At 44.9% G+C, this 23,978-nt stretch overlaps 1 protein-coding gene across 3 annotated transcripts in view; it reads right to left on the bottom strand.

Annotated features, from left to right (window-relative positions):
* Positions 1-412: 412 nt before the first annotated feature.
* TCAF1 (TRPM8 channel associated factor 1) overlaps positions 413-23,978 on the bottom strand; it is a 44,699-nt gene continuing 21,133 nt past the window's right edge. For 2 of the 3 annotated variants that reach the window (XM_081244148.1, XM_081244150.1), the window contains exons 2-9: positions 18,579-19,212; positions 9,009-10,003; positions 8,622-8,719; positions 7,269-7,482; positions 6,714-6,953; positions 5,313-5,650; positions 3,357-3,607; positions 413-799 (exon numbers count right to left, since the gene is read on the bottom strand). In XM_081244148.1, the coding sequence (XP_081100274.1) occupies positions 790-799; positions 3,357-3,607; positions 5,313-5,650; positions 6,714-6,953; positions 7,269-7,482; positions 8,622-8,719; positions 9,009-10,003; positions 18,579-19,212 (2,780 nt within the window). In that variant the 3' untranslated portion in view covers positions 413-789. Of the gene's footprint in view, positions 800-3,330; positions 3,608-5,312; positions 5,651-6,713; positions 6,954-7,268; positions 7,483-8,621; positions 8,720-9,008; positions 10,004-18,578; positions 19,213-23,978 lie in introns of all 3 variants that reach the window. The other variant, XM_081244149.1, reaches the window with a different exon arrangement.

A 23,978-nucleotide genomic window follows, 5' to 3' on the forward strand; every position in this document is an offset into this window, starting at 1 on the left:
GTTTTTGTCTTACAAATGCACCTTAGATGTCTCCGAAGATATTTAAGTCATTTTCTTCCATGTTAACTGTTTCCCCTAGAGTTTGTTATATTTTTCAAGTCTCCTGATTCTGATTGTTTATTTTTCTCACATGCTGCTCCCCTGGTCCCTCCCCCAACCCCTACCCCTAAGGCTCAATGTCTGGGAATTCCCAGCTGACCATCTGCATTGAAGAATCAGTGTAACTGTTTTTATAGGAGTTGCTGTGGGTTCCCTTTGCCATTGTGTGGTCTGTCTGCTTCTCCAGTAAGCCTTTCTGTGACTGAATGCACTTGGTTACTTGAGTAGGGATCTCAGCTATCTGTAGAGAACTAACTAGCTGCTAGGGGCTCACTTTTTTCCACAAAAGAAGAATTTATTTTGAAGCACCAACTCCTACCTCTCCTCAAGCAGTTTATTTAAATCCTTTACACAAACAACAATAAACAACAACAACAACAACAAACTTAACAGAAACCAGTGGTAGGCTGCCTGTATTCTGTGCAAAGGTTGGGGTAGAATGAGATGGGGTTCAAATTCACAACTGACATAATTCTTGAGCAGACAGACTTCAGGTGCCCAAATCCCTTTGGGGTTACGTGTTCAGATCAGCTTATATTCCGTCTGAGAGGAGCTGCACTCTGTCATTATCACTTCTTCCACTTTCTCTCTTGCAGCAATGTGTTGAGATCTTCTTCACTTACAACCAAATTCCTTCAGTTTTCTTTGCTGAGATGTGTCAATTCTCTTTTACATTTCTCGACTTCGGTTTCAGTGAGGCCTGGGGAGGGAGGGAAGTAAACTACATGTTCAGTTCATCATCTTAAATTCAAAGTCCCATTGGAAGCTTTTAGACAGGGGAGTGACATGGATAACTCGATATTTTTAAAAGGTCCCCGGGGCTGTACTGCTGAAAATGGACTAAGGAGGGCAAGAATGGATATAAAAATTGTTCTGAATGAGGATCTAATTTCCTTTCTGAAAACATACAGTGTCTGAGACTTTTGGGAGTCAGACACTTTACCAAAAGAGCCCATCGTTCAAAATCCAATAAGCTGGTAGAATGCTTTCATGGTGCCCTGGAGATAAGGACTGAAACCTGAAGATCCTGGAACCCAGAGGACTGGGACCATACTAAAGGGATCATGCCAGCACTGTCCATTGGGAAGCACTTCAGGAGCCTACCTCAAAGTCTGCCTTTGAACTGGCATTTGGGGTAAACAAAAGGACTTTCTGTTCTGATAAAATTAGATGAGAGCTAAGTAAAAACAGCCAAAGTGCTGGCAAGGAGGGACTTAAAGTTCCTTCTATTTGCTGGTTCATTTCTTCATTTACTCATTTATTTGCTTGTTCAAAGCACTGTAGTTACTAATAGGCATTTGTATTCAGAATGCCTGGGTTCAGATCCCAGATCTATCACTTATTACCAATAAAGGCTTAGGCAATTTACTCAATCTCCATAAAATTCAGTTCACTCATTTGAAAAATGGGAGCTGTTAAGTTTCCATTCCATAAGGTTACTGTGAAGATTAAATGAAACAATCTATACCTGGCACATACTCAACAACCCACTAGTTAATAGCAATTATTTTCAATGCTGAATGAATATTTAACATCTATGTTTAAAGTACTTGGATGATAGATACTCATGAAATAAGGGAAAGTAATTCTAGTATTAAGAAATGACACAATAAAAGAATCGAAAGAAAAACATTGTCTAGGTCAAGTCTTATTGTCTATGCATCCATCCAATTCCCAATTAAGCAAATAAAACAGTGCATTAAGGCAACTAAATCAAAAGAAGTGAGCTAAAGGAAAACTGGCTGGATGTACACAGCATTAATCCTGGAGCCCCAACTCTAGCTGAAACTACAAAGAATTGGGAGGTTCTGAATAAGATTGGAAGTTAAAAAAAATCTCTGAATATACTGTAATTAAATGAAATTTGGGTCAGTTGGATCCAGTTATCTTGTTCCAGTGTAAAGATTCTATTTGTGCACGGACTTTATCTGCCAAACAGCGACAGGAATCTGTCACTACGGAAATACAAACACCATCACTCAGCCGGATGCTCCTTGTTTGCTAAGGATGAACATCCTCATAGAATTGTTCTGATTTTCAAGCAACTTCCACTCTTAATCAAAGAAGGGATTTTACCTGAAAGGTGGAATTGAAGGAGACCAAACCCCAAGCAGCTTTTAAAACCCCACTATAAATAGACCTTCCTTTAGATCATAGGGCAATATACCAGAATCCTTTCAGAGTCAGTGTATAGACGTGTAGGATGGGATAGGATTAATTCACTGCATCTGTAAATGCCATCTGAAAGTGCAGTCCTGATCTAAAATGATAGAGTTAATCTGACAATAACAGCGGCAGCTGACAATTTCTCAGTACCTACTAAATGCCAGGTACTGTCACTTTTAGAGGTGCTAAAATTTAATCCTCACAATAGTCCTATGAAATAGATCCCATTTTATAGGTGAGGAAATTGAGTCACAGAGAAGTTGAGGAGCTTGCCCAGAGTCATATAACTGGTGAAAGAACCAGAACCTGGATGTGGTAAGTCAACTGTGAGAGATGACGACCTTAACCCCTGGGCTGTGGGAAGAGAATGGGGAGTAGGAAACTCACTACTCTGTGGACCATCATGAAATAAAACCACCCCTTAGAGTGCATGCCCGGTATCTGCAGTCCTCAGAATTACCGGTCTGAGTCTTCACCCACAACCCTGTGAGGCAGGGATCTTTGCCCTCACCTTACACACAAAGAAATGGGAGTTCAGAGGTAAAACGACTTTCCCAAGAGCTAAAACCCTAGTTATGGGCTCTTCGTAATACACCAGACAGCTTCTGGAAAACTACCCAAGACATAAAATGTATTAGTCATCAGGGAGCTGTCTGAATATCATGGTAAATTAGTATTTCAGTTGGGTTCTATCGTCAGGTTTTTGGGGAAATGATCAAAAATAAAAGCCCAGGGAGTCCTCAGGGTGAGAGCCACCCTCTGTGGGCTATGGCCCATGATGGTGAACCAAGGGCTGGCATAGGAGCAGGGGCCAAAGCTCTCAGCACTGGCCCAGCACAGGGTCAGGAGGGCATCTGATGGCTGAGAGCAGAGGAATGAGCTTATAAATGGAAGGCTTTGCTCCTGAGGAATTATGATTCCACTTTTTTCTATGTTCTGAACCCACTCCCCAGAGATATGACTGAGATCTAGGGGCAGTGAGCTTGAGAGGGCAAGGCTAGAACCTAAGAGACAGAGGTCGAGGAGTGAATCCCCATCTCTGCCTAACTCCCCAAACCTCTCTACCTGCCACCTCGCTGGGCACTCCTTACATCTGTGTGAGGAGGTACAATTTCATAATATTTTCCTTCCACTCAGGCAGATAGGCCAGGCTGGTTGCCACTTCCTTCTGGATCGGCCAGGCCCAGGCCTCAAAGAACGGAGCCAGGTTCTTCTGCACTTGGTGGGAGAACATCTTCACCCACAGATTCATTTTGTCGACATTGTCTGTGGGCAAGTTGGTCTGGTTCCTATACTCAGTGAAGAGACGGATGAACGGCTCCCACCCAAAGGCCTCCTGGAGCTGGTAAGAGAAGGAAGGAGGAGGATGAGACATCTGATCTACAAGAGACCCAACAAACACTCTAAATGAGTTAATGCATCCCTTAAACACCAGTTTCATATCTATCACTGACCCTCTGCTGTTTTACCTGCCAGCCTCAAGTGCTACTCTCATGTTCTGACGATGAGAAGGGCCTCTGAGCCGGCACAGGGCTCAACACAAAGCAGACGCTCAAGACAGCTGTGGTAAAAACTGCAGTGATTAGGATCAGGATTTACCACCAATATCATTATTCATCTATCTCACTAGACCACGAAAGTAGTCATAGGATATTACACGAGGATTTAAAATTGGTTGAAGTGGAAAAAATCCACTGTTTTTCATAGTTGCTAAAGTTAAACCCCAACAATTAGGGAACTCCCAGCCGTATCCTGACATAATCCACACTAACTGTAGGTCTATGTCAACTTGCAAGGCGACCAAAAGCGGCCTTTGGGAAAAAAAGGTGAGTCCAGTAGAAGCAGAAGACAATGTATAGTCTAGGTAGCTAGAATTAAGAGTAAGGCGTAATTTTGGGAAAAGGCAGCCATCCCGAGGCTGTTGGAAACAGCCCATGTTAATTTATTTATTTTTGGCTGTGCTGGGTCTCTGTTGCTGTGCACGGGCTTTCTCTAGTTGCGGCGAGCAGGGGCTACTCTTTGCTGTGGTGTGAGGGCTTCTCACTGCAGTGGCTTCTCTTGTTGTGGAGCACGGGCTCTAGAGCGCAGGCTCAGTAGTTGCGGTGCACGGGCTTAGTTGCTCTGTGGCATGTGGGATCTTCCTGGACCAGGGCTCGAACCCGTGTCCCCTGCATTGGCACGTGGATTCTTAACCACTGTGCCACCAGGGAAGCAGTTCCACCCTCGACTTGGTTTCACAGAGGAGGAACTGCTGTCCCGATGACAAGGTTAAAGCAGTCTCCTAGCAGTGTCACCGTCATCCTTGTGGCGGAGGGAATCTGCAGTGAGAACTCCAGCAGGAGGAAGGGCCAGAATAGAGTGTGGCTGGCCTGAGACCGAGTTCCAGAATCCAAGGTGATGAAGCTCTCCACAGTGAGCTGGGAACTGATGCAGGGACCGGGGGGCTGGAACTGGGGTGTTGTGTGATAACTAAAAGGCAAAGGCCACCCCCATGTCCAGTCCAGTGAGGAAACCTGGCTTGCTTGTAAGGTGGAAACTGAGGCACAGCCAAGTCATAAGAAGAAGACGGTTTACTCACCTAGGGAAAAAACAGCTCCTTTCCCACAGTGTGTGTGAGTGTGTGTGTGTGTGCGCGCGCACACGCGCGCAAGTCGGTGTGTGTTCGGCTTTAGGGAGCTATTTAAACAGTGCAGTTTGGCTTCGGTCTCAGGTATGTCTAGGTTTAAAGCCAGTGACAGCAACTGTACTTGTAGCATCCCATCTGCCTCTACCAGTTTTTAACCTTTCTCAGTGCAGTCTACTCTCAAAAACCTCTTCAGAGTCCTGGGGTGAAGGGTGGGGCTGAGGTAATGAAGTCCACCTTAGGGCCATGCAAAGTGACGCCCTGAGAAGCATCCTCAACTAGCACCTTCACACCTGGGCGCTGTCAGGACCTCCCCCGCCTGGTGCGGGAGGCGGGTCAGTGGGAGGTTCCCCCGGCACCATGCTACCATCTGCTCAGGGTCCCCACTGCGGGGCTCCCACCACCCCCGGCGCTGGCCCAGCACCTGTAAGTACGTTTCCAGGGCCGTCCACGCGTTCCAGTTTTTCACATTGGGACCCTTGCCCAGGTAGATTCTGACTCTCTTCTCCCGAACTGGGGGCCACAGAGCGATATTGGCTCGTCCTCGAGGGATGCCCAGGACCGTCTCGTGCACATAGACACACCACAGGTTGCACGTGGCCTCGGTGGTGTGCGGGGGGAACTCCCACTCCTGCCGCTGCTGGTTGCGGCCCAGCTCGTGCACAGGGCCCCACAGCCCCTTGGTTCTGATGAGTTTCTCACTGATGAGCTCCTGCACCGACTCCAGGTGACACATGATGGGGTAGCCTGCGTGCATCCAGCCTGGGAAATGCAGGAGAGGGAAAAGAGGGTTAGAGCGCCCCCCACCCATCTAACAAAATTATTCTCTCTATTGTATCTCCCAAAACACCCAGTCCCCACCGACCCCATGACTTCCAGAACCCTGTAATGCTCAGAAAGGCAAAACCCGGACCCTCCTGGGCCTTCGTCCTTATCCTCTTATTCTGTAATAATGCTTTCATTGCCGCTCTGACTGGCTATGGGAGCCGAGGCAGGTTACAGATCGCCGTTCATGTTACTATTCAATTTTTCTGTTTCTCTGAGGGTGCTCTGTGTGAACCCATCATTATACTCTTTTCTCAAAATTAAGAACTCGTGGTTCTCAGTATTTAGACATGGAATTGCCCACGTCGACACTACCTCATAGTGACCCACGTCGACACTACCTCATAGTGATCATCTGCATGAGCCAAGAAAACTAAGGTCCAGAGAGATTTCCTTGGTTCTTTAATTTCTATACACCCATTTTTCAGGCCTCTTGACCTGCTGGCAAAGATCTCTTTATTCAGTGCTTTCTCCCAACACCTGTGACCTAGGAAAAGGCCCTCGGTCGGTTTTATCTACTCCTCGAAGTCCCCTGATGGAAGTCTGTGAAAACCCAGCATGTATTTTCTGCACCATTCCCACTGTTTGATAACATCTCTTGACTAAAACTGTTACATATTTTAACATACTGTGTACGTATGGTTCTGCGGCCTGCTTTTATGTGTCACATAACCTCATCATATTTCCTTATGCCATCAAAATATCACTTTAAACGTCTTCCTTAATGTCCACTGAAGGTATACACATTACATAATACATTACTGAACCATTCCGTAACTGTTGGGCACTTAGGTAGTTTCCAATGTTTTGTTGGGGGACACAGTGAGTCTTTTTCTTTTTGACGCATTTCTTCCCTTTCCATTTAAATAGCAAGGATTACATTTTATATGTCTTGCCATAAGAACATTTCTACCCTGCTGGCTGCCCACTGCATGGCTGTTGCAAGAAGGAAGGCCCTAAGAGGGGGCAGCATGCACACAGGTTCGCCCCAGGCACCCACCGACTGAGATCTGCACGTCGGCAACGATCCTCTGAGGCAGACGCAGGGGGAAAGGCTCAGCCCCCAGCCGGGCCACGGCCTGCATCACCTCGTCCCAGAGGCGTAGCAGCGGCTCAGGGTTCTCCACAGTGCGAAGGTTTGCGGTTGGCACCGTCAAGATGACGTTGTCTGTAGCCAGCTCTCCCCAGGGACCTGGATTCTCCTGGATACGCCTCTTCCATTCCTCCTGGGATGTCTCCCCTGGAAGACAGGCCACAGCACTTGAAACTTGGTTCCCCAAATCCCTGACACTAACACGTTCAACTTGAACCCTAGCAGGAGAACACCAATGCCATGAACAACCACGTACCTGCTCTATCCTTCTTCTACAAAGGTCCCATGGATGTGATACGGTTTGGTCTTTATCCCCTCAGCCTCAAGGCTGACTATAAGGAAGCTTCCCTCCCTTCCCTCCACCAACCCGAATCTCCCTCTTCCCACACCAGGCAGCCCCAGATGACCTCCTCGCCCCCAGCTCTCCCTGTCCCTCGGGTTCGCTCCAGGGCGTCCACTCACCTAGCCTGTAGTAGGGAGCGTGCACAGCTCCCTTGACCGTGATGGGCACGGAGCCCAGCTTGCTGCCCTGAGGCACAATGATGTACAGGAGGCCCCCCCAGAGGCAGGTGATCGCCTTGGTGGGCTTGTCCAGGCAGCAGCGGTTAATCACAAGGGGGACTCGGAACAGCTTGCTGGCCCTGGTCAGGTCATCGGTGTGGCAGCCAATCTGTACCTGGAGCAGAGAGATCCCCCACGTAGTGACCCTGGGGCATGCATGAGCCGAAGGGGAGAGCGCCCAGGACATGGGGACAGGAAGGGTCATGGGGCCATGACCCTAGGCAGCTCCAGGCATCCCACCGTTTATAAGCCCTGTGCGCTAAACCCATGAAATTGTATCATCCCTCAAGGTTGTATGGACCATATCGTGTGAATTCACTCTCAGGGCGGGTCCAACAGCTCCACAAAGGGTCATGCTGAGACGCTGATGTAGGGGCACCAGGTGTGGCCCAGATGCTAATTCTGAGGTGGGCGACTCCCACACAGAGTCCCTTGGTGTCTCTGTAACAGCCAGAATCCTAGGCTGCCTATTCCCCCGTGGTGATTCTGGCTTTGGGAAAGGGCAGAGGGGATCCTGACTTTTGACCTGAGAGAAGGCCCAGTGGGAGAACACGTGACCGGTTGATGTAGTGGAAGATTGATACAGTTCCACCTGTCCTCCCAGGCCCCTATTCCTGCGCCAGTGGAGTCACCCCTGTCCTTAAGAGGCATCCTGGGACTGTTCTCCCGGGTTTATGCTAAACAAGTTCCAGGACAGATACGGGCACAAAACAGACGCTAACCATCGTGATGACCCACAAGGGGGAGAGAGCAGGACGGCAGCTTAATGTCGTGAACACGGTGTGTGTATGTGAAAGTGACAGAGCTGACGTGGACTGGGCAAGCTAGGAACAGTGTCTGGTGTCACAGGGAAGAAGCTGGAGTCAGAAGGACCTCGGGCTTTGATGTGAAATGTACACGGGATGGAACGTGGACTAAGATTTATTGGACTGTGTGCTAGGGCACCAGACATCTGGTACCTCTCCTATTCCCCACTCTATGACATAAGTTAAAAGCACAAAATTTGAGCCAGAGGTTGGTTAGGTGTGAGTTCTGGGCGCTGAAATGTATCAAATCCATACATTTAAATCAATCAGTTAGCTGTTCTGCACCTTAGTTGCTTCATCCTAAGCAACTAAAGGGGGTGGAAGTACATGCCCTGTAGTGCCAGTTGGTTTTGTAGGAAGGTCAGGTCAGATGCCCACTATGAAAGCAAGAGCATTTGGCTTCCGTATTTGGCTTCCACGTTCTGTGGTAAGATGGGGCATGCCTCACCTTCAGGTCAGCAGAGGTAGCAGCTTCAGGCAGCGAGACCTGTATAATTTGCCTCCCGGGTATGTAGAGCGCGGTGCTCATCCAGCAATACCTGGTGCCTGCCAAAAGCCAAGGAAGAGGAGACATTACCCTTCCGCCACGATTCCACCGCCACCCAGCTTCCAGAGCCCCTTCCTGAGCTCTGCACATCTTCCTGCCTCCATGCTGCCCTGGCTCTGCTCTTCCAAACATCACCTAAAACCCCAACCCCCATCTCCTTGAGAGTGCACGGCAGAGGATGGAGATGGCCTCCTGGGGGTGATCAGATCTGGAGCTGAGCTGCTCAAGTCATCACGACCCACTGCCCCCCAGTTCCCACACGCCAGGCTCCCACCCCTCATTCCTTACCTGGATTGTTGCAGTTGACCTCAACAGTGATAGGAGATTCCGAGGGGCGCAGGTAGAAGCTGCTGTACATATCTTCAATTTCTGGCACTAACAGAGAGAGGTCAGTTCCAGCGTGGGCCAGCCCAGTGGCCAGGGAGAGCATAGCACCCCTGCAGCAGTCGCTGATGACAGGGGTCTCTCGGGTCGCTACTGGGAGCCGATAGCGACTTAGCAGCTTCCTTAGGAGCCGATGCACCGACATGTAGGCAGGGATCTCTTCTGCGGGGATCTGCAGGAAAGCTGCACCATCCGGTCCCAGCTTTGCCAACCAGCCCTTTTCCACGTTCCCTCTCTTCCTGCCCATTATAACCTGGAACTCGGCCAGGGTGGAACGGAAATGATAGGTCCTTATCCCTGCCTTAGGAGTACGAAAGGGCCCAGGGTTGAGGCTTTGGCTGGTGATGCTAATGCCAAAAGGGTTGAGGAGGAGGTTTCCTGGGAACCGAGCCAAAGGGGATACTCCTGGGTTCTTGAAGGCCCACCACCAGGCTTGGGCTCCAACAAACAGGCCCCCGCCCTCTGCTACAAACTCCTGCAGCTCCTTGACTCCCACATCACTCACGGGCTCCAAGCAATAGACACTGGCCTCGCTGGGCAGACTGGGCTCAATGCTGCTGTCTATGCCCCCCACTGCAAGCAGCCCGCTCAGAGTCCTCAGCTCTGTCTGCACCACGACCTTGCCTCTGCGGCCTGCATCCAGCCAGCGCACAGCATTGAGCAGAAAGGGGCCCAGTTTACCAATGGTCAAAAGGACCTTGTGGCCAGTCACGACCACCCGGCCCCGGCCGTAGCGGGCGGCCGCTATGACACAGCCATGGTAGGAATCTAGCCCCAGGGGAAAGGCTAAAGCCCCGTGCACTAGCAGCTGGGACGGGAAGCAGTCCGAGTTGCTGATGTCCAGCTCAGAAATCCCGTGCAGGAGCTCATCTCTGTCCTCGGAGAGATCATCTTCACAACTGCAAAAGACACACGTGTTCTCTGTTACAAAGCATTCAGAACAGCACCCAGCATATAGCAAGCGTCAGACTTACTAATACCATTTTTAGCTCTTACAAGGGAACTGGGAGAACAAAGTGGGCACTGGGTAGGGAGACTTGCTGGAGGGAAGACAGAGGCACTCAGCATTAATTCTGCTCTGCTCATTCTCTGCGTACAAACCCTCCAAAGGAAATCTCGCAAGAAATCCTGCTGGGTATACCCAATACTGTATCTTAAATATTCTGGATTTAAGTGTTTGTTTCAGCCTTTTAAGCACTATACAAAGAACTGAATGGAAAATCATGGTTTCATTCTTATAAGGAGGCTTGTTCATAATTTCATGCATCTAATTCTCTACAAATAAAGTCAACCAAGAGCTGAGTCAGTCAGTGGCACTAGTGAAGAATCACTAATATCTCAAAAGGTCGGGCAGGGGGCTGACTGGCCTCAACTCCAGTGGGACCCTCCTGTTAGGTGAACCCAAGAGGATTGACTGCCTACACCCAGAATCCCACACATTCATTGTCGGCCCAACAGGAGTGATATACATCCGTGCTATAAGGTTTTTCTCATCACCAACTGTTCCTATTTAAGGGTAACAAACTCCTATAAGACCTCAGGACACCTATAACCCCCGAAATGGGGGATGCAGCCCCAGGTAGTAGGATTATGAGGGGGTAAGAGGTAGAGCGATCTCTAAGCTTGAGATCCCAGAGCTGGTTAAGTCACTCTCGTTAGGTAAATCTCTGGCAACCGTATGGTCAGAGGCAGTTGTGAGGAAACACTGAAAAATGGGGGTCAGGTAGGTGGCATATTTACAGTATTTGTGTTATACTCTGGCAGAGCTGTAATTAACTGATGGGGAAACTATAGTCCTCTTAGCAGGCACAAACCTTTCCTGAAGATAAAGGTATCACCCTACAAGATGACTCTCCACCTCCTTGAAGCACTAGCCATTAAAATCATTCAACTAGCTGTTCTTGCTCTGATTCCAAATTCACCAAACAACCTTGTGATAATAATAGTACTTCCCAGGATCATCTGCCTAAAGAAAGAACTCACTGGCCAGGACAACCAAAATCTTCTATTTTTTTGTGACATTTATATTTCTCTAGCAACATCTTAGTATATCTTTAATTTGCTGATTCTAAAGCAAAACACATTCGTTTTTAAATTTAAGTACTTTATGCATACAAAATTAAATAGAAAATGTTTTAGTTCTTTTATTTTTTAATAGATCTTTATTGAAGATGTGGCACATATATACAATGTAATATTACTCAGCCATAAAAAGAAACGAAACAGAGTTATCTGTAGTGAGGTGGATGGACCTAGAGTCTGTCATACAGACTGAAGTAAGTCAGAAAGAGAAAAACAAATACCGTATGCTAACGCATATATATGGAATCTAAAAAAAAAAAAAAGGTTATGAAGAACCTAGGGGCAGGACAGGAATAATGACACAGATGTAGAGAATGGACTTGAGGGCTTGGAGTGGGATGGGGAAGCTGGGGTGAAGTGAGACTAGCATCGACATACATACACCACTGAAAGTAAAATAGTTGGCTGGTGGGAAGCAGCAGCATAGCACGGGGAGATTAGCTCGGTGCTTTGTGTTTTAGTTCTTATCACGAGTTCTGTTAATAAATTTCATGCAATTAATTGTTTTACAAGTGTAGTCAGTGAAGAGGTGATTTACATTGGTATCAAGGTTTGTACATTAGCCTGTTACGACAAGATGAGCAATACTGAATGTGCAAAGTTGAGACCCAGACACTGCGTCGCTAGCAGGACCCTAGATGCTCCCTGCTGAACCGGAAGCATCGTCAGAGACCTGTCTGTTATTTCTGACAGCCATGGCTTATGTGCAGGGGGAGATAAATAATTGTTTCATAAAAAAACCTGAATTGGATTTTTACTTTTCTTTTCCCTCTCTGTTCTGAAATGAAACAAAAGTTATTAAAAAAAGACAATAAAATCATGATAGCACTAGATTCACTATATTTCAAGAAGGGTGCAATCAGCAAGCTGGGACAGGAGGAATTTATAGGAAATATAAATCAAATGCAATCAGATTGATCAGAAACCCAAGAGAACAGAAGAATCTGTAACTGCACATATGTGAAAGAGAAGATCAAGAAAACAAAAGAACAGGGATTAATCATCATTTGTGAAAACAGCTATCCTTCCTTGCCTTGTTCTCAGTCTCAGGGTATTTCACCATTAAGTATGTTCTTAGCTATAGGTTTTTCAAAGAGGACTCATCACACTGAAGAAGTTCCCTTTTATTTCTAGTTAGCTGAAATTTTGTCATGATTTGACAATGAATTTTGTCAAAGGTTTTTTTGTGTGTGTACATCTATTGAATATATATGGTTTTTCTCATTTATTCTGTATTAACAGAATAATTAATTTGATATTTGAATGTTAAACCAGCCAAGCATTCCTAGAATAAGCCTTACTTGGTCATGATGTAGTATCCTTTTTATATATTGTAGTCTACTTACAATACTTAAGAATTTTTGTATCTATGTTCATGAGGGACATTGTTCTGTAGTTTTCTTGTCCTGCAATGTCTTTTTCTGGTTTTAGCATCAGAGAAATAATGTTTTCTCTGACAAAAACTTTTCTCCCCTCTTATTTTCTGAAAGAGTTCATGTAGAGTTAGCATCAAAAAACATACAGTCCAAACTCTAAGCAGTGATTACCTCTGGGAAGAATTAGTAAGAGGCAGAGGTGGAGGATGAAGATCTTTCACTTTTTACTTTGTATACTTTGGGACTATTTCTCTTTTTTCCAGTAAGCATATATTTTGAAATTGAAAAAAGGAAAATGTGCATAAAAAGGAAAAGAAAACTGAATTGTGACTTAGCAATTTCTCTTCTAAAGTGGCCCATCTTCCCACTTGAATTCACTCTCTAAAAACTTCTAATTTATTTTGTGAGAACCAGTTAATACAATTCTACTATACATGGCTAGGACTGTAGTAAGACGCTCAGAGTTAAGTAGGTATGCTCACCCCATCTCGCAGGGCCATGACCCTGACCAACATCTGCAGTTAGCATTCTATCTATCCTAGCAATGACCTCCAAAGGCTTATGGATCCTTGTTACAAATAAGCTTATTAATATCTGTTCAGATATTTTTGTTTTCCAAACTACTTGGGGAGTCATATACATGTTGATTATCTTCAGGAATTTGGCAGTTTTCTTGTTTCATTTCGGCTCATTTGAAGTAGTCAATTTTCAAAATCCTGAAATCTTCATAATCTGAAATTCAGAAGTCTTCTATATAATATCCCTTGGCCATCTCTCAAAATGAAGTAGAAATGTCTATATACATATATATATGTGTGTGTATAGATATATACATATGGCATCAATTTATATAACGTTTGCCAATTCAGGTTTCACAGGGGGGTTTTCAAGCCAAGAATTTGGAGTATGTGGACATTTCAGAGCATGACCACTGTTCGACATGCTTTTCTCCGCATCTCTGATGACCGTGAATATACAGGGATTACTGAAGACTGAAAACCAGTCTCAATGGAGTAATGGCTGAAATGAGGGCAAGGACCTTCTACTCCAGCACTTCCCATTTAGAGGGAGAAAGACAGTTGAAAGCACACGCTAAGGTCACGGCGTGCAGTTGCTGGCAGCAAGCCCAGGTTTCCAGGTTCTACCGAACCTTGATATCACAAGCCCTCTTCCTACAACAGTTACTTGGTTTTTGTGATTTCCTCTAGGCCTGGTTATTGGAGACGTTTCTGCTCTTCTAATTCTCAGATCTCTGGAAATCATTTTTTTGAAATAAGAAAGCCCGAGACATAGCATATACCGAATAAATTGCTGGCTAAATGAATGGATGCATGAACACACATAGAACTAGAACTCTAACAGAAGCCTGAGATTTGTGTTAAAATGAGACAAGGGGGCCTCCCTGGTGGCGCAGTGGTTGAGAGTCCGCCTGCCGATGCAGGGGATACGGGTTCGTGCCCCGGTCCGGGAGGATCCCATATGCCGCGGAGCGGCTGGGCCCGTGAGCCATGGCCGCTGAGCCTGCGCATCCGGAGCCTGTGCTCCGCAACGGGAGAGGCCACAACAGTGAGAGGCCCGCATACCGCAAAAAAAAAAAAAAAAAAAAAAAATGAGACAAGGGCCTTCTTATCCAAAAAACAGATTAAACTATTGTGGTTGCTTCTCCCCAAACCTCCCTCAGATCAGTTATCTAATGATATGTTTAATCAGCATCCAGTCCCTTTACTGGTGAAGCCAGTTCAGTGTCTAGTCCCCGTTTTGTTAAATGTAGAAAGAGGGTAAAACATGGCAATCCATCACGATGCTGAAGTAGGAAAAATACCAGTTAAAATATCAATAGCTTATACAACTGGAGAAACGTACATGACTTGGGGCAAAGCAGCATGATGATGGCTGCCAAGTAATTTTCGATGTTTGGAAATGATATTCATGACCTCATACGCTTACATTACCACAGCCTGAAGGCTGATGTCAAAATAATTAAAGTGTTTTAGGTACTTTGAACATGTTTCTTAATTCATTTAATCCTCACAACCACCCTTAAAGGTAGTCATTATTAATCCTACTTTAGAGATGAGGCTTACTTATGGCTCAAGGTTTTAGAGTAAGCACCAGACAGAGCTTGGGAACTTATTAAATCTGGCCTCCACTAAAATCTGTGCTTTTCCCAGTAGATATGAAATCTCTTACTAGAATCCTGAGTCTTGAAATGAGGTTGTGTTTATGACAATGGATCCAGTGTTTGTTCAAATGAAATACTTAATAGAAAGAAGGTGGGACTGGTTCTGCATTTAAAGTACAATAGCCATTGCCCTCAGATCTGGAGATACAGTGGAGACCTCCGAGGATAAGCGGATGGAAGATTAGAAATTGCTCAGGGAACAGAGTACAGGCGGTGTGGTCTTACAGACAACATGGTGGCTAGTGCTCTAAGTGCAGATCATGGTGCTTTCCAGGCGGGAAGTGAGGGCAGTGACTATGAGACTTGTGTCCTGATACCTGCAAGTATTCTCACCAGGCTAAAAGTAGATCATCTGGTTTTATTATTTAGGGTTTTATTTTTCCATCATAAAAGTAGTAACAACTTCTGATAAAAATTTGATTCATCTTGATAAGGCCTGTGGACAGTTTATTCTTAGAAGGTTCATCCTAATATCTTATTTAGAATTTAATTTAGTAAGAAATGCACAAGTAGCAAGGTTAAAGCTATCTTAATTCACACTCGCATGTTCAAATGTGGGTTTAAAAATAAATAACAAGATATTTGGGCAGAGTAACTAAACTCACAGGGACTTTCAATGTGAACCTGACAGCCTGTGATGGAAATAATCTTCCTTCTTGAATTCTAATAGAAGCATGTTGGTGTCTAGTATTGCTGAAAATGCGCTGATGATATGTTATACAGTATTACATAATTACAAGAAGACTAAAGAAAGATCCAAATCTTCAACAGTAGGCAAATGATTAAATAAATGAGGTATATACACTGGCATTTGCATAAAATGAATCAAGTATAATTTTAACGATTACATAGAATGAAAAAGTTTATGAGCAGAATTCAAAATAGCATGTATACTAAGATGACAAGGGAGCAAAATTATGAATGAGTGGGGAAAATAATGTCCAAAGGTGAAAAGAGAGTTGTATTGTGGGTTTACAATTTAAAAATTTTAAAATGAAAATAAAAAATAAGAGACCCAGCAATGTTGAAAAGGTAATCTAAAAGAGTATCCAATGAAGAAGAATCATAATTCAAAAGTACAGTTGACCCATGAACAACATAGGTTTGAACTGTGCAGGTCCACTTCTACACAGGGTTTTTTTTCAATACTAAATACCACAGTACTGCACGTTTCACAGTTGGTTGACTCTGAGGCTATGGAACCGAAGATACAGGGGGCCGACTATAAGTTATACTTAGATTTTCAGCTGTGTAGAGGGATGACCCAAACCCTCAAGTTGTTCAAGGGTCAACTGTGCTGGCAACACTGCATGTGCATGTGTGTATACATGTTTCAGAAATATTAGAAAGGAAAGTGAAAAAAAAGTGATCTATTAAGAGAGTTAGAATTTTAAAAATATTTTTTGCTTATTAAATAAAAAAGCATTTGTGTCATAAAGATGTGGAAGATTTTAAATGTGATTTCTGAATTGCATGTGAAGCAAGGTAATGAAATATATGCCTTCTTAAAAAACTTGATAGGAAGTTTGAAAATTAAAGTTTATAACTGAAAATCATCTATTAGTATCCCACAATCAAGAGATCTACCTATTACTGATATTTTGGGCTTTCTTCTTATGTAATATTTTTACACATAGCTATGTATATTTTTAACAAAATTGGGAACATATTGAACCACAATTAGTATCCTATTTTATTTCACTTAATAGTATCCCCAAAGAGCCTTCCCTTGTCCTTAAACATTCTTGGAAACATAATATGTTTAATGGTTAGTTAATAATCCATTGTATAGTGTTCTCTAATTTCTACTCTTCCCAATAACAAATAATGCTGAATTGTAACCCTTATGCACGAATCTGATTATATCTCAGATTATTTATTTTTTAAAGTCCTATTTTAACAAATATATTTTCAACGGTTGAGATTTAATTTACATAAAGTAAAATCCACACAATTTAGGTTTATAATTAATGAATTTGAATAAATGTATAGTTTGGTAATGACCACAACCGGAGGTGGGAGAAAGATAGGTTGATGCTGACCTTTCAGCATTGTTTTCATTTTTTGAACTCTGTGATTATATTACTTTGTAGAAGGAAGGAAATAAGGGATGAGCAAGGGAGAGGGAAGGAGGGTTGGATGGAACACACATACTGGGTGCTTGAGAGCTAATATTAAGGAAACTGGGGTGAGGAGGAGAGGTTTTTCTTTTCTCTTTTTCCCTACTCATCTCAACCTATGCATAGGTATTTTTTAATGTAGATAAGAAATGTATATATGTGACACACACACAGACATATATTCTCTTGTACCTTTTCCGTCTCTTCATTTCATCTCAGCCAATTAACTTAGGAAATCATTGCTGCCATCTTCAATCCATCCACAAGTCAAAAAATGACCCTCATAACATATAAGTAATTCTATGATATACCTACCTGCACAAGCACAGAGTCAAGAGTTGCAATGCAGTCTTACCTAGTGAATAACCGATGCTAATAACCCATAATCTGCACAGGAGATTCTATGCACTTCCCTTATTAAGTCTGATTTTTCCTCCTGCGTTAGCCTTCAAGTTGATTTCCCACGTGCACGCATGCACACACACACACACTCACATGATTTAACCAAAAAGAAGAAAATTCAGATTCAGTGATAATGAGATGATATAGGCATAGCCAAAGAAAAAAGAGGTATGATTTTGATAGAGAAAAACATCTTTTAAGGCAACTAAAGGGGATTACGTTAAGAAATAGAATTATGCCCAAGTTTTACCTTCCTGTTCCTCAGAATGAAGATCACTAGTAAGCTGAAGTTTGATCAACCTGATCAATCACTGTGCCTCTGAACAACTCTTTCCTCATTGCACACATGAGAATGGAGCTGTGGGGCGTTCCAGGAGTTCCATGCCAAGGAGAGGCCACAGCCCATCCCCTAAGCCTCTGTACTAACCCTGGTGTACCCTCCTCACTCAGTTCTACCTCATTCTGCTCCCACGGGACAGAAATACCAATGCTCTTTGCTCCAAGGATGCTGAGAGTTTTCATGCACAATATAGGGCGTGGCCTGGTGTGACTTTTCTACTTCTGGGACTACTCCAGCTTCTCATCCCTCTCTTCACCCATCCAATCATCCATCCAACACATGTTTACTGAGCACCTACTAACCTGCTCCATGTTCAACACCATATGAGGTGCTGGAGCACAATGTGAAGGGAACAGGCTGGGCAAGGCCCTCAAAGAACTTTCTGTGTAGCCTGTCTCAGAACCCATCAGCTGCCTCCTTCATCCTCCATCAGCAGGTCTTCTGCTTCCAGAGATAAAAATCATCTCTGACTCCTAGATTTAAGATCTAGCACATAGAACTTATACCATCTTTCTGGTATCTCAACTTCTAAATCCTCTAGTTTTTACTTCCATCCTAACCCGATCTGGCTGGACATTTCAAAACCTTTCGCACAGCTCTCTAGACTTTGTCTTACTGGACCCCTCATGTCCGTCTTCCTTTTCCTTACACTTCAGTTGCAGGCAACCTTCACCTGCCACCTTCCTGGATTAGTCATGTGAACCCTGGGATTCAGCAATATATTTTACTAAACAAGATGCTGGGGGACATAATGGTCACTAAGATGTTTCTCCCCTCTAAAGAGCTAAGTGATCTGGGCAGGGATCCTGCCCCTCCTGCGCCTCAGGGTATTTTAATACTCTGGTTGATATACGGCAAATCCACGGTGAGAGCCAAATTCTCTTCTGTTAGCCTGGGAGTAGCCTGAAGACAAGAACCACCTTCTGCTTTTTAACCTGTGGGACCAACTCCCCCCTGGGGTAATGCACTCACCTCACTAAGACTGGGATCTTGGGCATCTTCTTAGAGACTTTAAAGAAACTCGTGTCCCCTTTATTGTCGGTGAAGTACACGCCGGCCACGCTGGTCACAAGGTTCCCAGGGAACGTGAACAGAACCCTTTCATCGTCGCCCTGGTTGGCCCAATCCCAGGCTTGGCCTCCGATCAGCAAGCCCCCTCCACGTTTCATGAACCTGACCAACTTTTCAGTCATGGTTTCGTTGTAGGCATCAATACAGTAAACCCCCAGGGAGTCTTTCACTTCTGGTTCAACCTTTGCCTCTACACCAGAGCCCTCAAGGATTTTGGCCAGAGGTGCCAGGGATGGGTGTACACCAACCGGAGCCCCAGGGGAAGAGCAAAGCCAGCCCACTGCATTGACGAGAAAAGGAGTGAGCTGGGCCTCCACCAGGTAGTCCTCGTGGGACACCACCACCAGGCGGCCTCGGCCATAGGAAGAGGCAGCAATGAGGACCTGGCCCATGTCATTCACCATCACTGGGAAGGAGGCCTCTCCAATTAGAAGCAGTTCACATGGGATGGCATCTTCGGGGACATGCCAGCTTGTCACTCCATTCATAAGGGCCCCAAAGGCAGCAGACGGAGTCGCCATGGCTGGATCGGCTGCTGCAGAGAAGAAAGCAAAGACTCAGCCTGGTGAAGAATGGATAAACAAACAAACAAGCCAAGAGTTCACTCCTCCACTAGATGGGGCAATTCTTCCCATTAAGCAGATGAGACCGACACTGTGAACAGACTCAAGCACTCATCAGGGTCGTCAGTGTCTCCAATCCAGGAGGCCCTGTTGTGCCCTGTCAGCTAACATTCTCATGGTCAGACTAAACAAGCTCGACATTTTGCATCACAGAAGGAAGCAAACAGAAGTGAAGAATTCGGGCAGAATTGCGTCTCCAAAGACATATATTTAAGTACTAATTCCCAGCACCTGTGAGAGTGATCTTACTTGGAAATAGGGTCTTTGCAGATGTAACCAAGTTAAGGTGTGGTCACACTGGATTTGAGTGGGCTCTAACCTAATGACTAGTGTCCTGGTAAGAAGAGGATATTTGGACACAGACACAGGTACACAGGGGAGAGACACAGGCTACGAGAACATGTGGGCAGAGACTGGGGTGATGTCTCTATGAGCCCGAGGAATGCCAAGGATTGCTGGCCCACACCAGAAGGCAGGAGAGAGGCAGGGAACACTTTCTCCTTCAGAACTTCCAGAAGGAACTAAACCTGTCAACACTTGGATTTCACACTTCTAAGCCTCCAGAACTGTTAGAGCAGGGGTCCCCAACCCCTGGGCCGTGGACCATTACTGGTCTGCAGCCTGTAAGGAACTGAGCCGCACAGCAGGAGGTGAGCGGCGGTGAAGCTTCATCTCCCGCTCCCCATCACTCCCCATCTCTCCAATCACCGCCTGAACCATCCCCGCCACCCCCGCTGCCCGTCCGTGGAAAAATTGTCTTCCACGAAACCGGTCCCTGGTGCCAAAAAGGCTGGGGACCGTTGTGTTAGAGAATACATTTCTGTTGTTGTAAGCTACCCAGTTTGTGGTACTTTGCTGTGGTAACCAGTGGAAACCAGCGCAGTGGTGTAGCACGCTATCTCCCCACCCCCACTCCTCCCCATTCGGCTTCCACACTGATCGTATTAATCTCAGCTTGGGGCCAGAATTTCAGTCTGAAAAGTCTGGGTCCTCATAGAGGGTTCTTTGGTCACAGTCATAGGCTGGGTAAGAGGAAAGCAGAAGTCCTCTGGCTTGAGTCCAGGTCCCAGACAATCAGAAGCAGAGGTAACAATTTATGAACTTACGGCAGATTCTCACTTGCACCTGGACATAGCAGAGAAAGGTGCGCATGTCTGTGGATGCGTACTCACAAAAGGCCTCTGCTTCTTCACCACGAGCTCCCCGCTTAAGGTCTCTCTGCAGTCTGAACTGCTCTATATGCACTTCACTGAAACACTTCCCTCAAGGACAGACGTGTTTAACAGTCAGGACATCCAGGCCTCACTGACCACTCGGTGGGTCTGGACAATGCTGCTCTCCTGGTCCTTGAGGCTATTACCACCTCTAACCTTATGGCCTGAGCCAACCTCATCATGTGTAACCTCTCAAACCACTTCATTCCTATCCTTCTCTTCCCTCTTCTGAAAATGTTTATCTCTGGCCCTTACTGCTTTTTTCCCTGTGAAAGAATATGCTCACTCAAGGTATTACAGCAAAGCAATTATGAGCTTAGGCTCTGGAGTTAGGCTGAACTTAGCTTCCTCGTTCATTAAGTAGGGATAATACTATCTACCACATAGGATTGTTCTGAAGATTAAAGGAGTAGCATAGGTTAAGTGCCTTTCCATTATGTATTATATATGGATCTATAGATATGTAGATACATATACGTGTTCAATTATTATATATATATCTTTGCTTAAAATTACTAGGTTAAGAATAAGCTATTTAAGTATGTGCAAGATAGGGAATTATTATAAAGTGAAAACAAATCTAACCTAATGTTAGATTTTACCACCACTGGATTAAGCATTTATTGACTCTGATTTTACAGGTTTCATATTTTGGAGCCAGTACTAATACTGATGATTATTTAGTTCTCAAGGATTTCTATGGGCCCTTGGCAGAGGCCTTCTCTGTGCCTTCCCCAGGCCACAGATGCAAAGGCCCTGGTCCTGACATAAAGTAATAAACTCAAGACCCTTACTGAAAGCACACTCTGCCATTTGTAACTGTCTCTAAAACTAAAAAGTCTTAAATTTATTCTTTTCCCTCCAAGTTAGCTCCTCTTGGGTAAAAACATAAGCTCGAGGTCCCTAGTTGTTAAAGAGGGTAACCTCCACCCCAGAGGACTACTGAGAAGATACAATCAGTAGACAGTTGGTTAATAAGGATCTGTCACGTCCCTGGCTCCTCCTGGGGTCCACAAATAGCCAGGACAGCAAACGGCAAGGAGTCACAGTTGTGTCCCTCCTCTCTTCTGATCCATATCCAGCTGATCACAGTGTCGTTCGTCCTTCATGGTTTCCAGTCACACTGCCGTTAACCTAGTTTGGGTCCTCAGTGATTCATTCCTGGACTAAACGGACCCAGCTTCTAAGTCACCAGCATCTGTTCTCGCCTTTATTCTTCTACAGCCACTGATTGTATCATTTCCCAGAAAAGAACCGCCCAGAGCTTCGCCTTTGCCCACAGGGGAAAATGTGAGCTTCCTCTTGGGGTTTAAGGCCTCCAGGGCTGGCTGCTTCTTACTTTCCAGCATATCTCTTGCAGCTTCCAGGATACTTGGCCTTCTTGGACATGCCCTGCTTTCATTTTAGATTCTCTTTACATTCTCTTTCTTCCTGTTCCCTCTCCCACATCTTTCAAGCCACTGAAATCCTACCTTTCTAAGAGAAAATATTCACAGAAAAGGAAACTTAATTAATCTATGAAAATAGGCTCAATATCACTAATCAGGCAATTTAAATACAATGTACGTTGCCCATAAGATCGTCCAGAAAGAAGGGGGCAAAAAAGAAATAGGAAGAGGAGGAGGAGGAAGAGGAGGAGAGGAAGGTAAAGATAATAATGTCCAATGTCCCAAGGCTATGGAAACACTAGCACAATCTGTTAGAAGGACTGAGAATCTGAAAGCAATCTGACAGTGGCAACTCAGTTTCAAAGGTGTGCCCATCTTAAGATGAGCAAGCCTACTAATAACCTTTCTTACAAAAATAAGAACAGCAGTATTAAAGATACATGCACAAGGATGGTCACTGCCAAACAAAACTACAAATGGAGATAGATAAGTGAAAACCTAGACAGGGAGATAAGACAGATGACAAACAATATTTCCTAGAACCATTTTTGACTCCCGTGGGTACAGGATCTCTAACCCAAAGTCACAGCTACCCAACTTCCATGTATTCCCCGGATACGCCATGGCACGGAACCTGAGACCCTGGGGCACAGCCCCCAGGCGGCCACCCATACACATGCTGTAAACAACTGCCATGCTGCCCCCCCCGCGTTGATTCTCCAAACACACCTAGAGCAGGGAACTCGTAGTTCTGTCTCACTAGCTGTACTCTGAGCTAGTTCATGGGAGAAGAAATATCTGTAGAGAAGTGACAAAGGGATGGACAGGTGGCCTGGAGATTTGAAAAGTAGGGGACAAGGGAGAAGAGGGGTGCTTTTTCATTTATTTTTAATTTTTTTTCTGCTTTATAACAAATTTAATCAGTTATACATATACATATGTCCCCATATCTCTTCCCTTTTGCGTCTCCCTCCCACCCTCCCTATCCCACCCCTCCAGGCGGTCACAAAGCACCGAGCTGATCTCCCCGTGCTATGCAGCTGCTTCCCACTAGCTATCTACCTTACGTTTGGTAGTGTATATATGTCCATGCCGCTCTTTCGCTTTGTCACAGCTTACCCTTCCCCCTCCCCATATCCTCAAGTCCATTCTCTAGTAGGACTGTGTCTTTATTCCTGTCTTACCCCTATGTTCTTCATGACATTTTTTTTCTTAAATTCCATATATATGTGTCAGCATACAGTATTTGTCTTTCTCTTTCTGACTTACTTCACTCTGTATGACAGACTCTAGGTCCATCCACCTCATTACAAATAGCTCAATTTCGTTTCTTTTTATGGCTGAGTAATATTCCATTGTATACATGTGCCACATCTTCTTTATCCATTCATCCGATGATGGACATTTAGGTTGTTTCCATCTCCGGGCTATTGTAAATAGGGCTGCTATGAACATTTTGGTACGTGACTCTTTTTGAATCATAGTTTTCTCAGGGTATATGCCCAGTAGTGGGATTGCTGGGTCATATGGTAGTTCTATTTGTAGTTTTTTAAGGAACCTCCATACCGTTCTCCATAATGGCTGTGCCAATTCACATTCCCACCAGCAGTGCAAGAGTGTTCCCTTTTTTCCACACGAGGGGTGCTTTTTCTGCTGAGTCTCCCACCTGGTTCCTGGGCTTGACGGGTGGCCTGAGGTGAGTGGGGTTTGGGTGGAACCACCTGAGCGCCCTTCTCTCTGCCGGTTTTCCTTGTTCCTGCACCGTGAGTGAGGCTGCCCTGTCAGCCTTAGTCTGATAGCAAGGCTCTGAGTGTGGCAAGACAAGCTTTGAGAAGGAGAATGCTTGAGAAAAGCATGATAATCTGTATTATAGAATATCACGAGGCTTTTATAAAGAACAGTGTTAGATCTATTTTTCTTCTACCTAGAAGAATGCCCTAGATATATCTGAAGTGAAAATTTCAAACTGCTATAATGTGTAGGACAAAAACCCACCTTTGTGTGGATGAAGATACTAACAACAGTAGTACTAGTAATTTTAGTAGTAGTGACGACAATATAGTGCTTACCAGGTTG

This window comes from Mesoplodon bidens (genome assembly GCF_964165515.1).
Source record: "Mesoplodon bidens genome assembly, chromosome: 9".
Lineage (NCBI taxonomy): Eukaryota > Metazoa > Chordata > Mammalia > Artiodactyla > Ziphiidae > Mesoplodon > Mesoplodon bidens.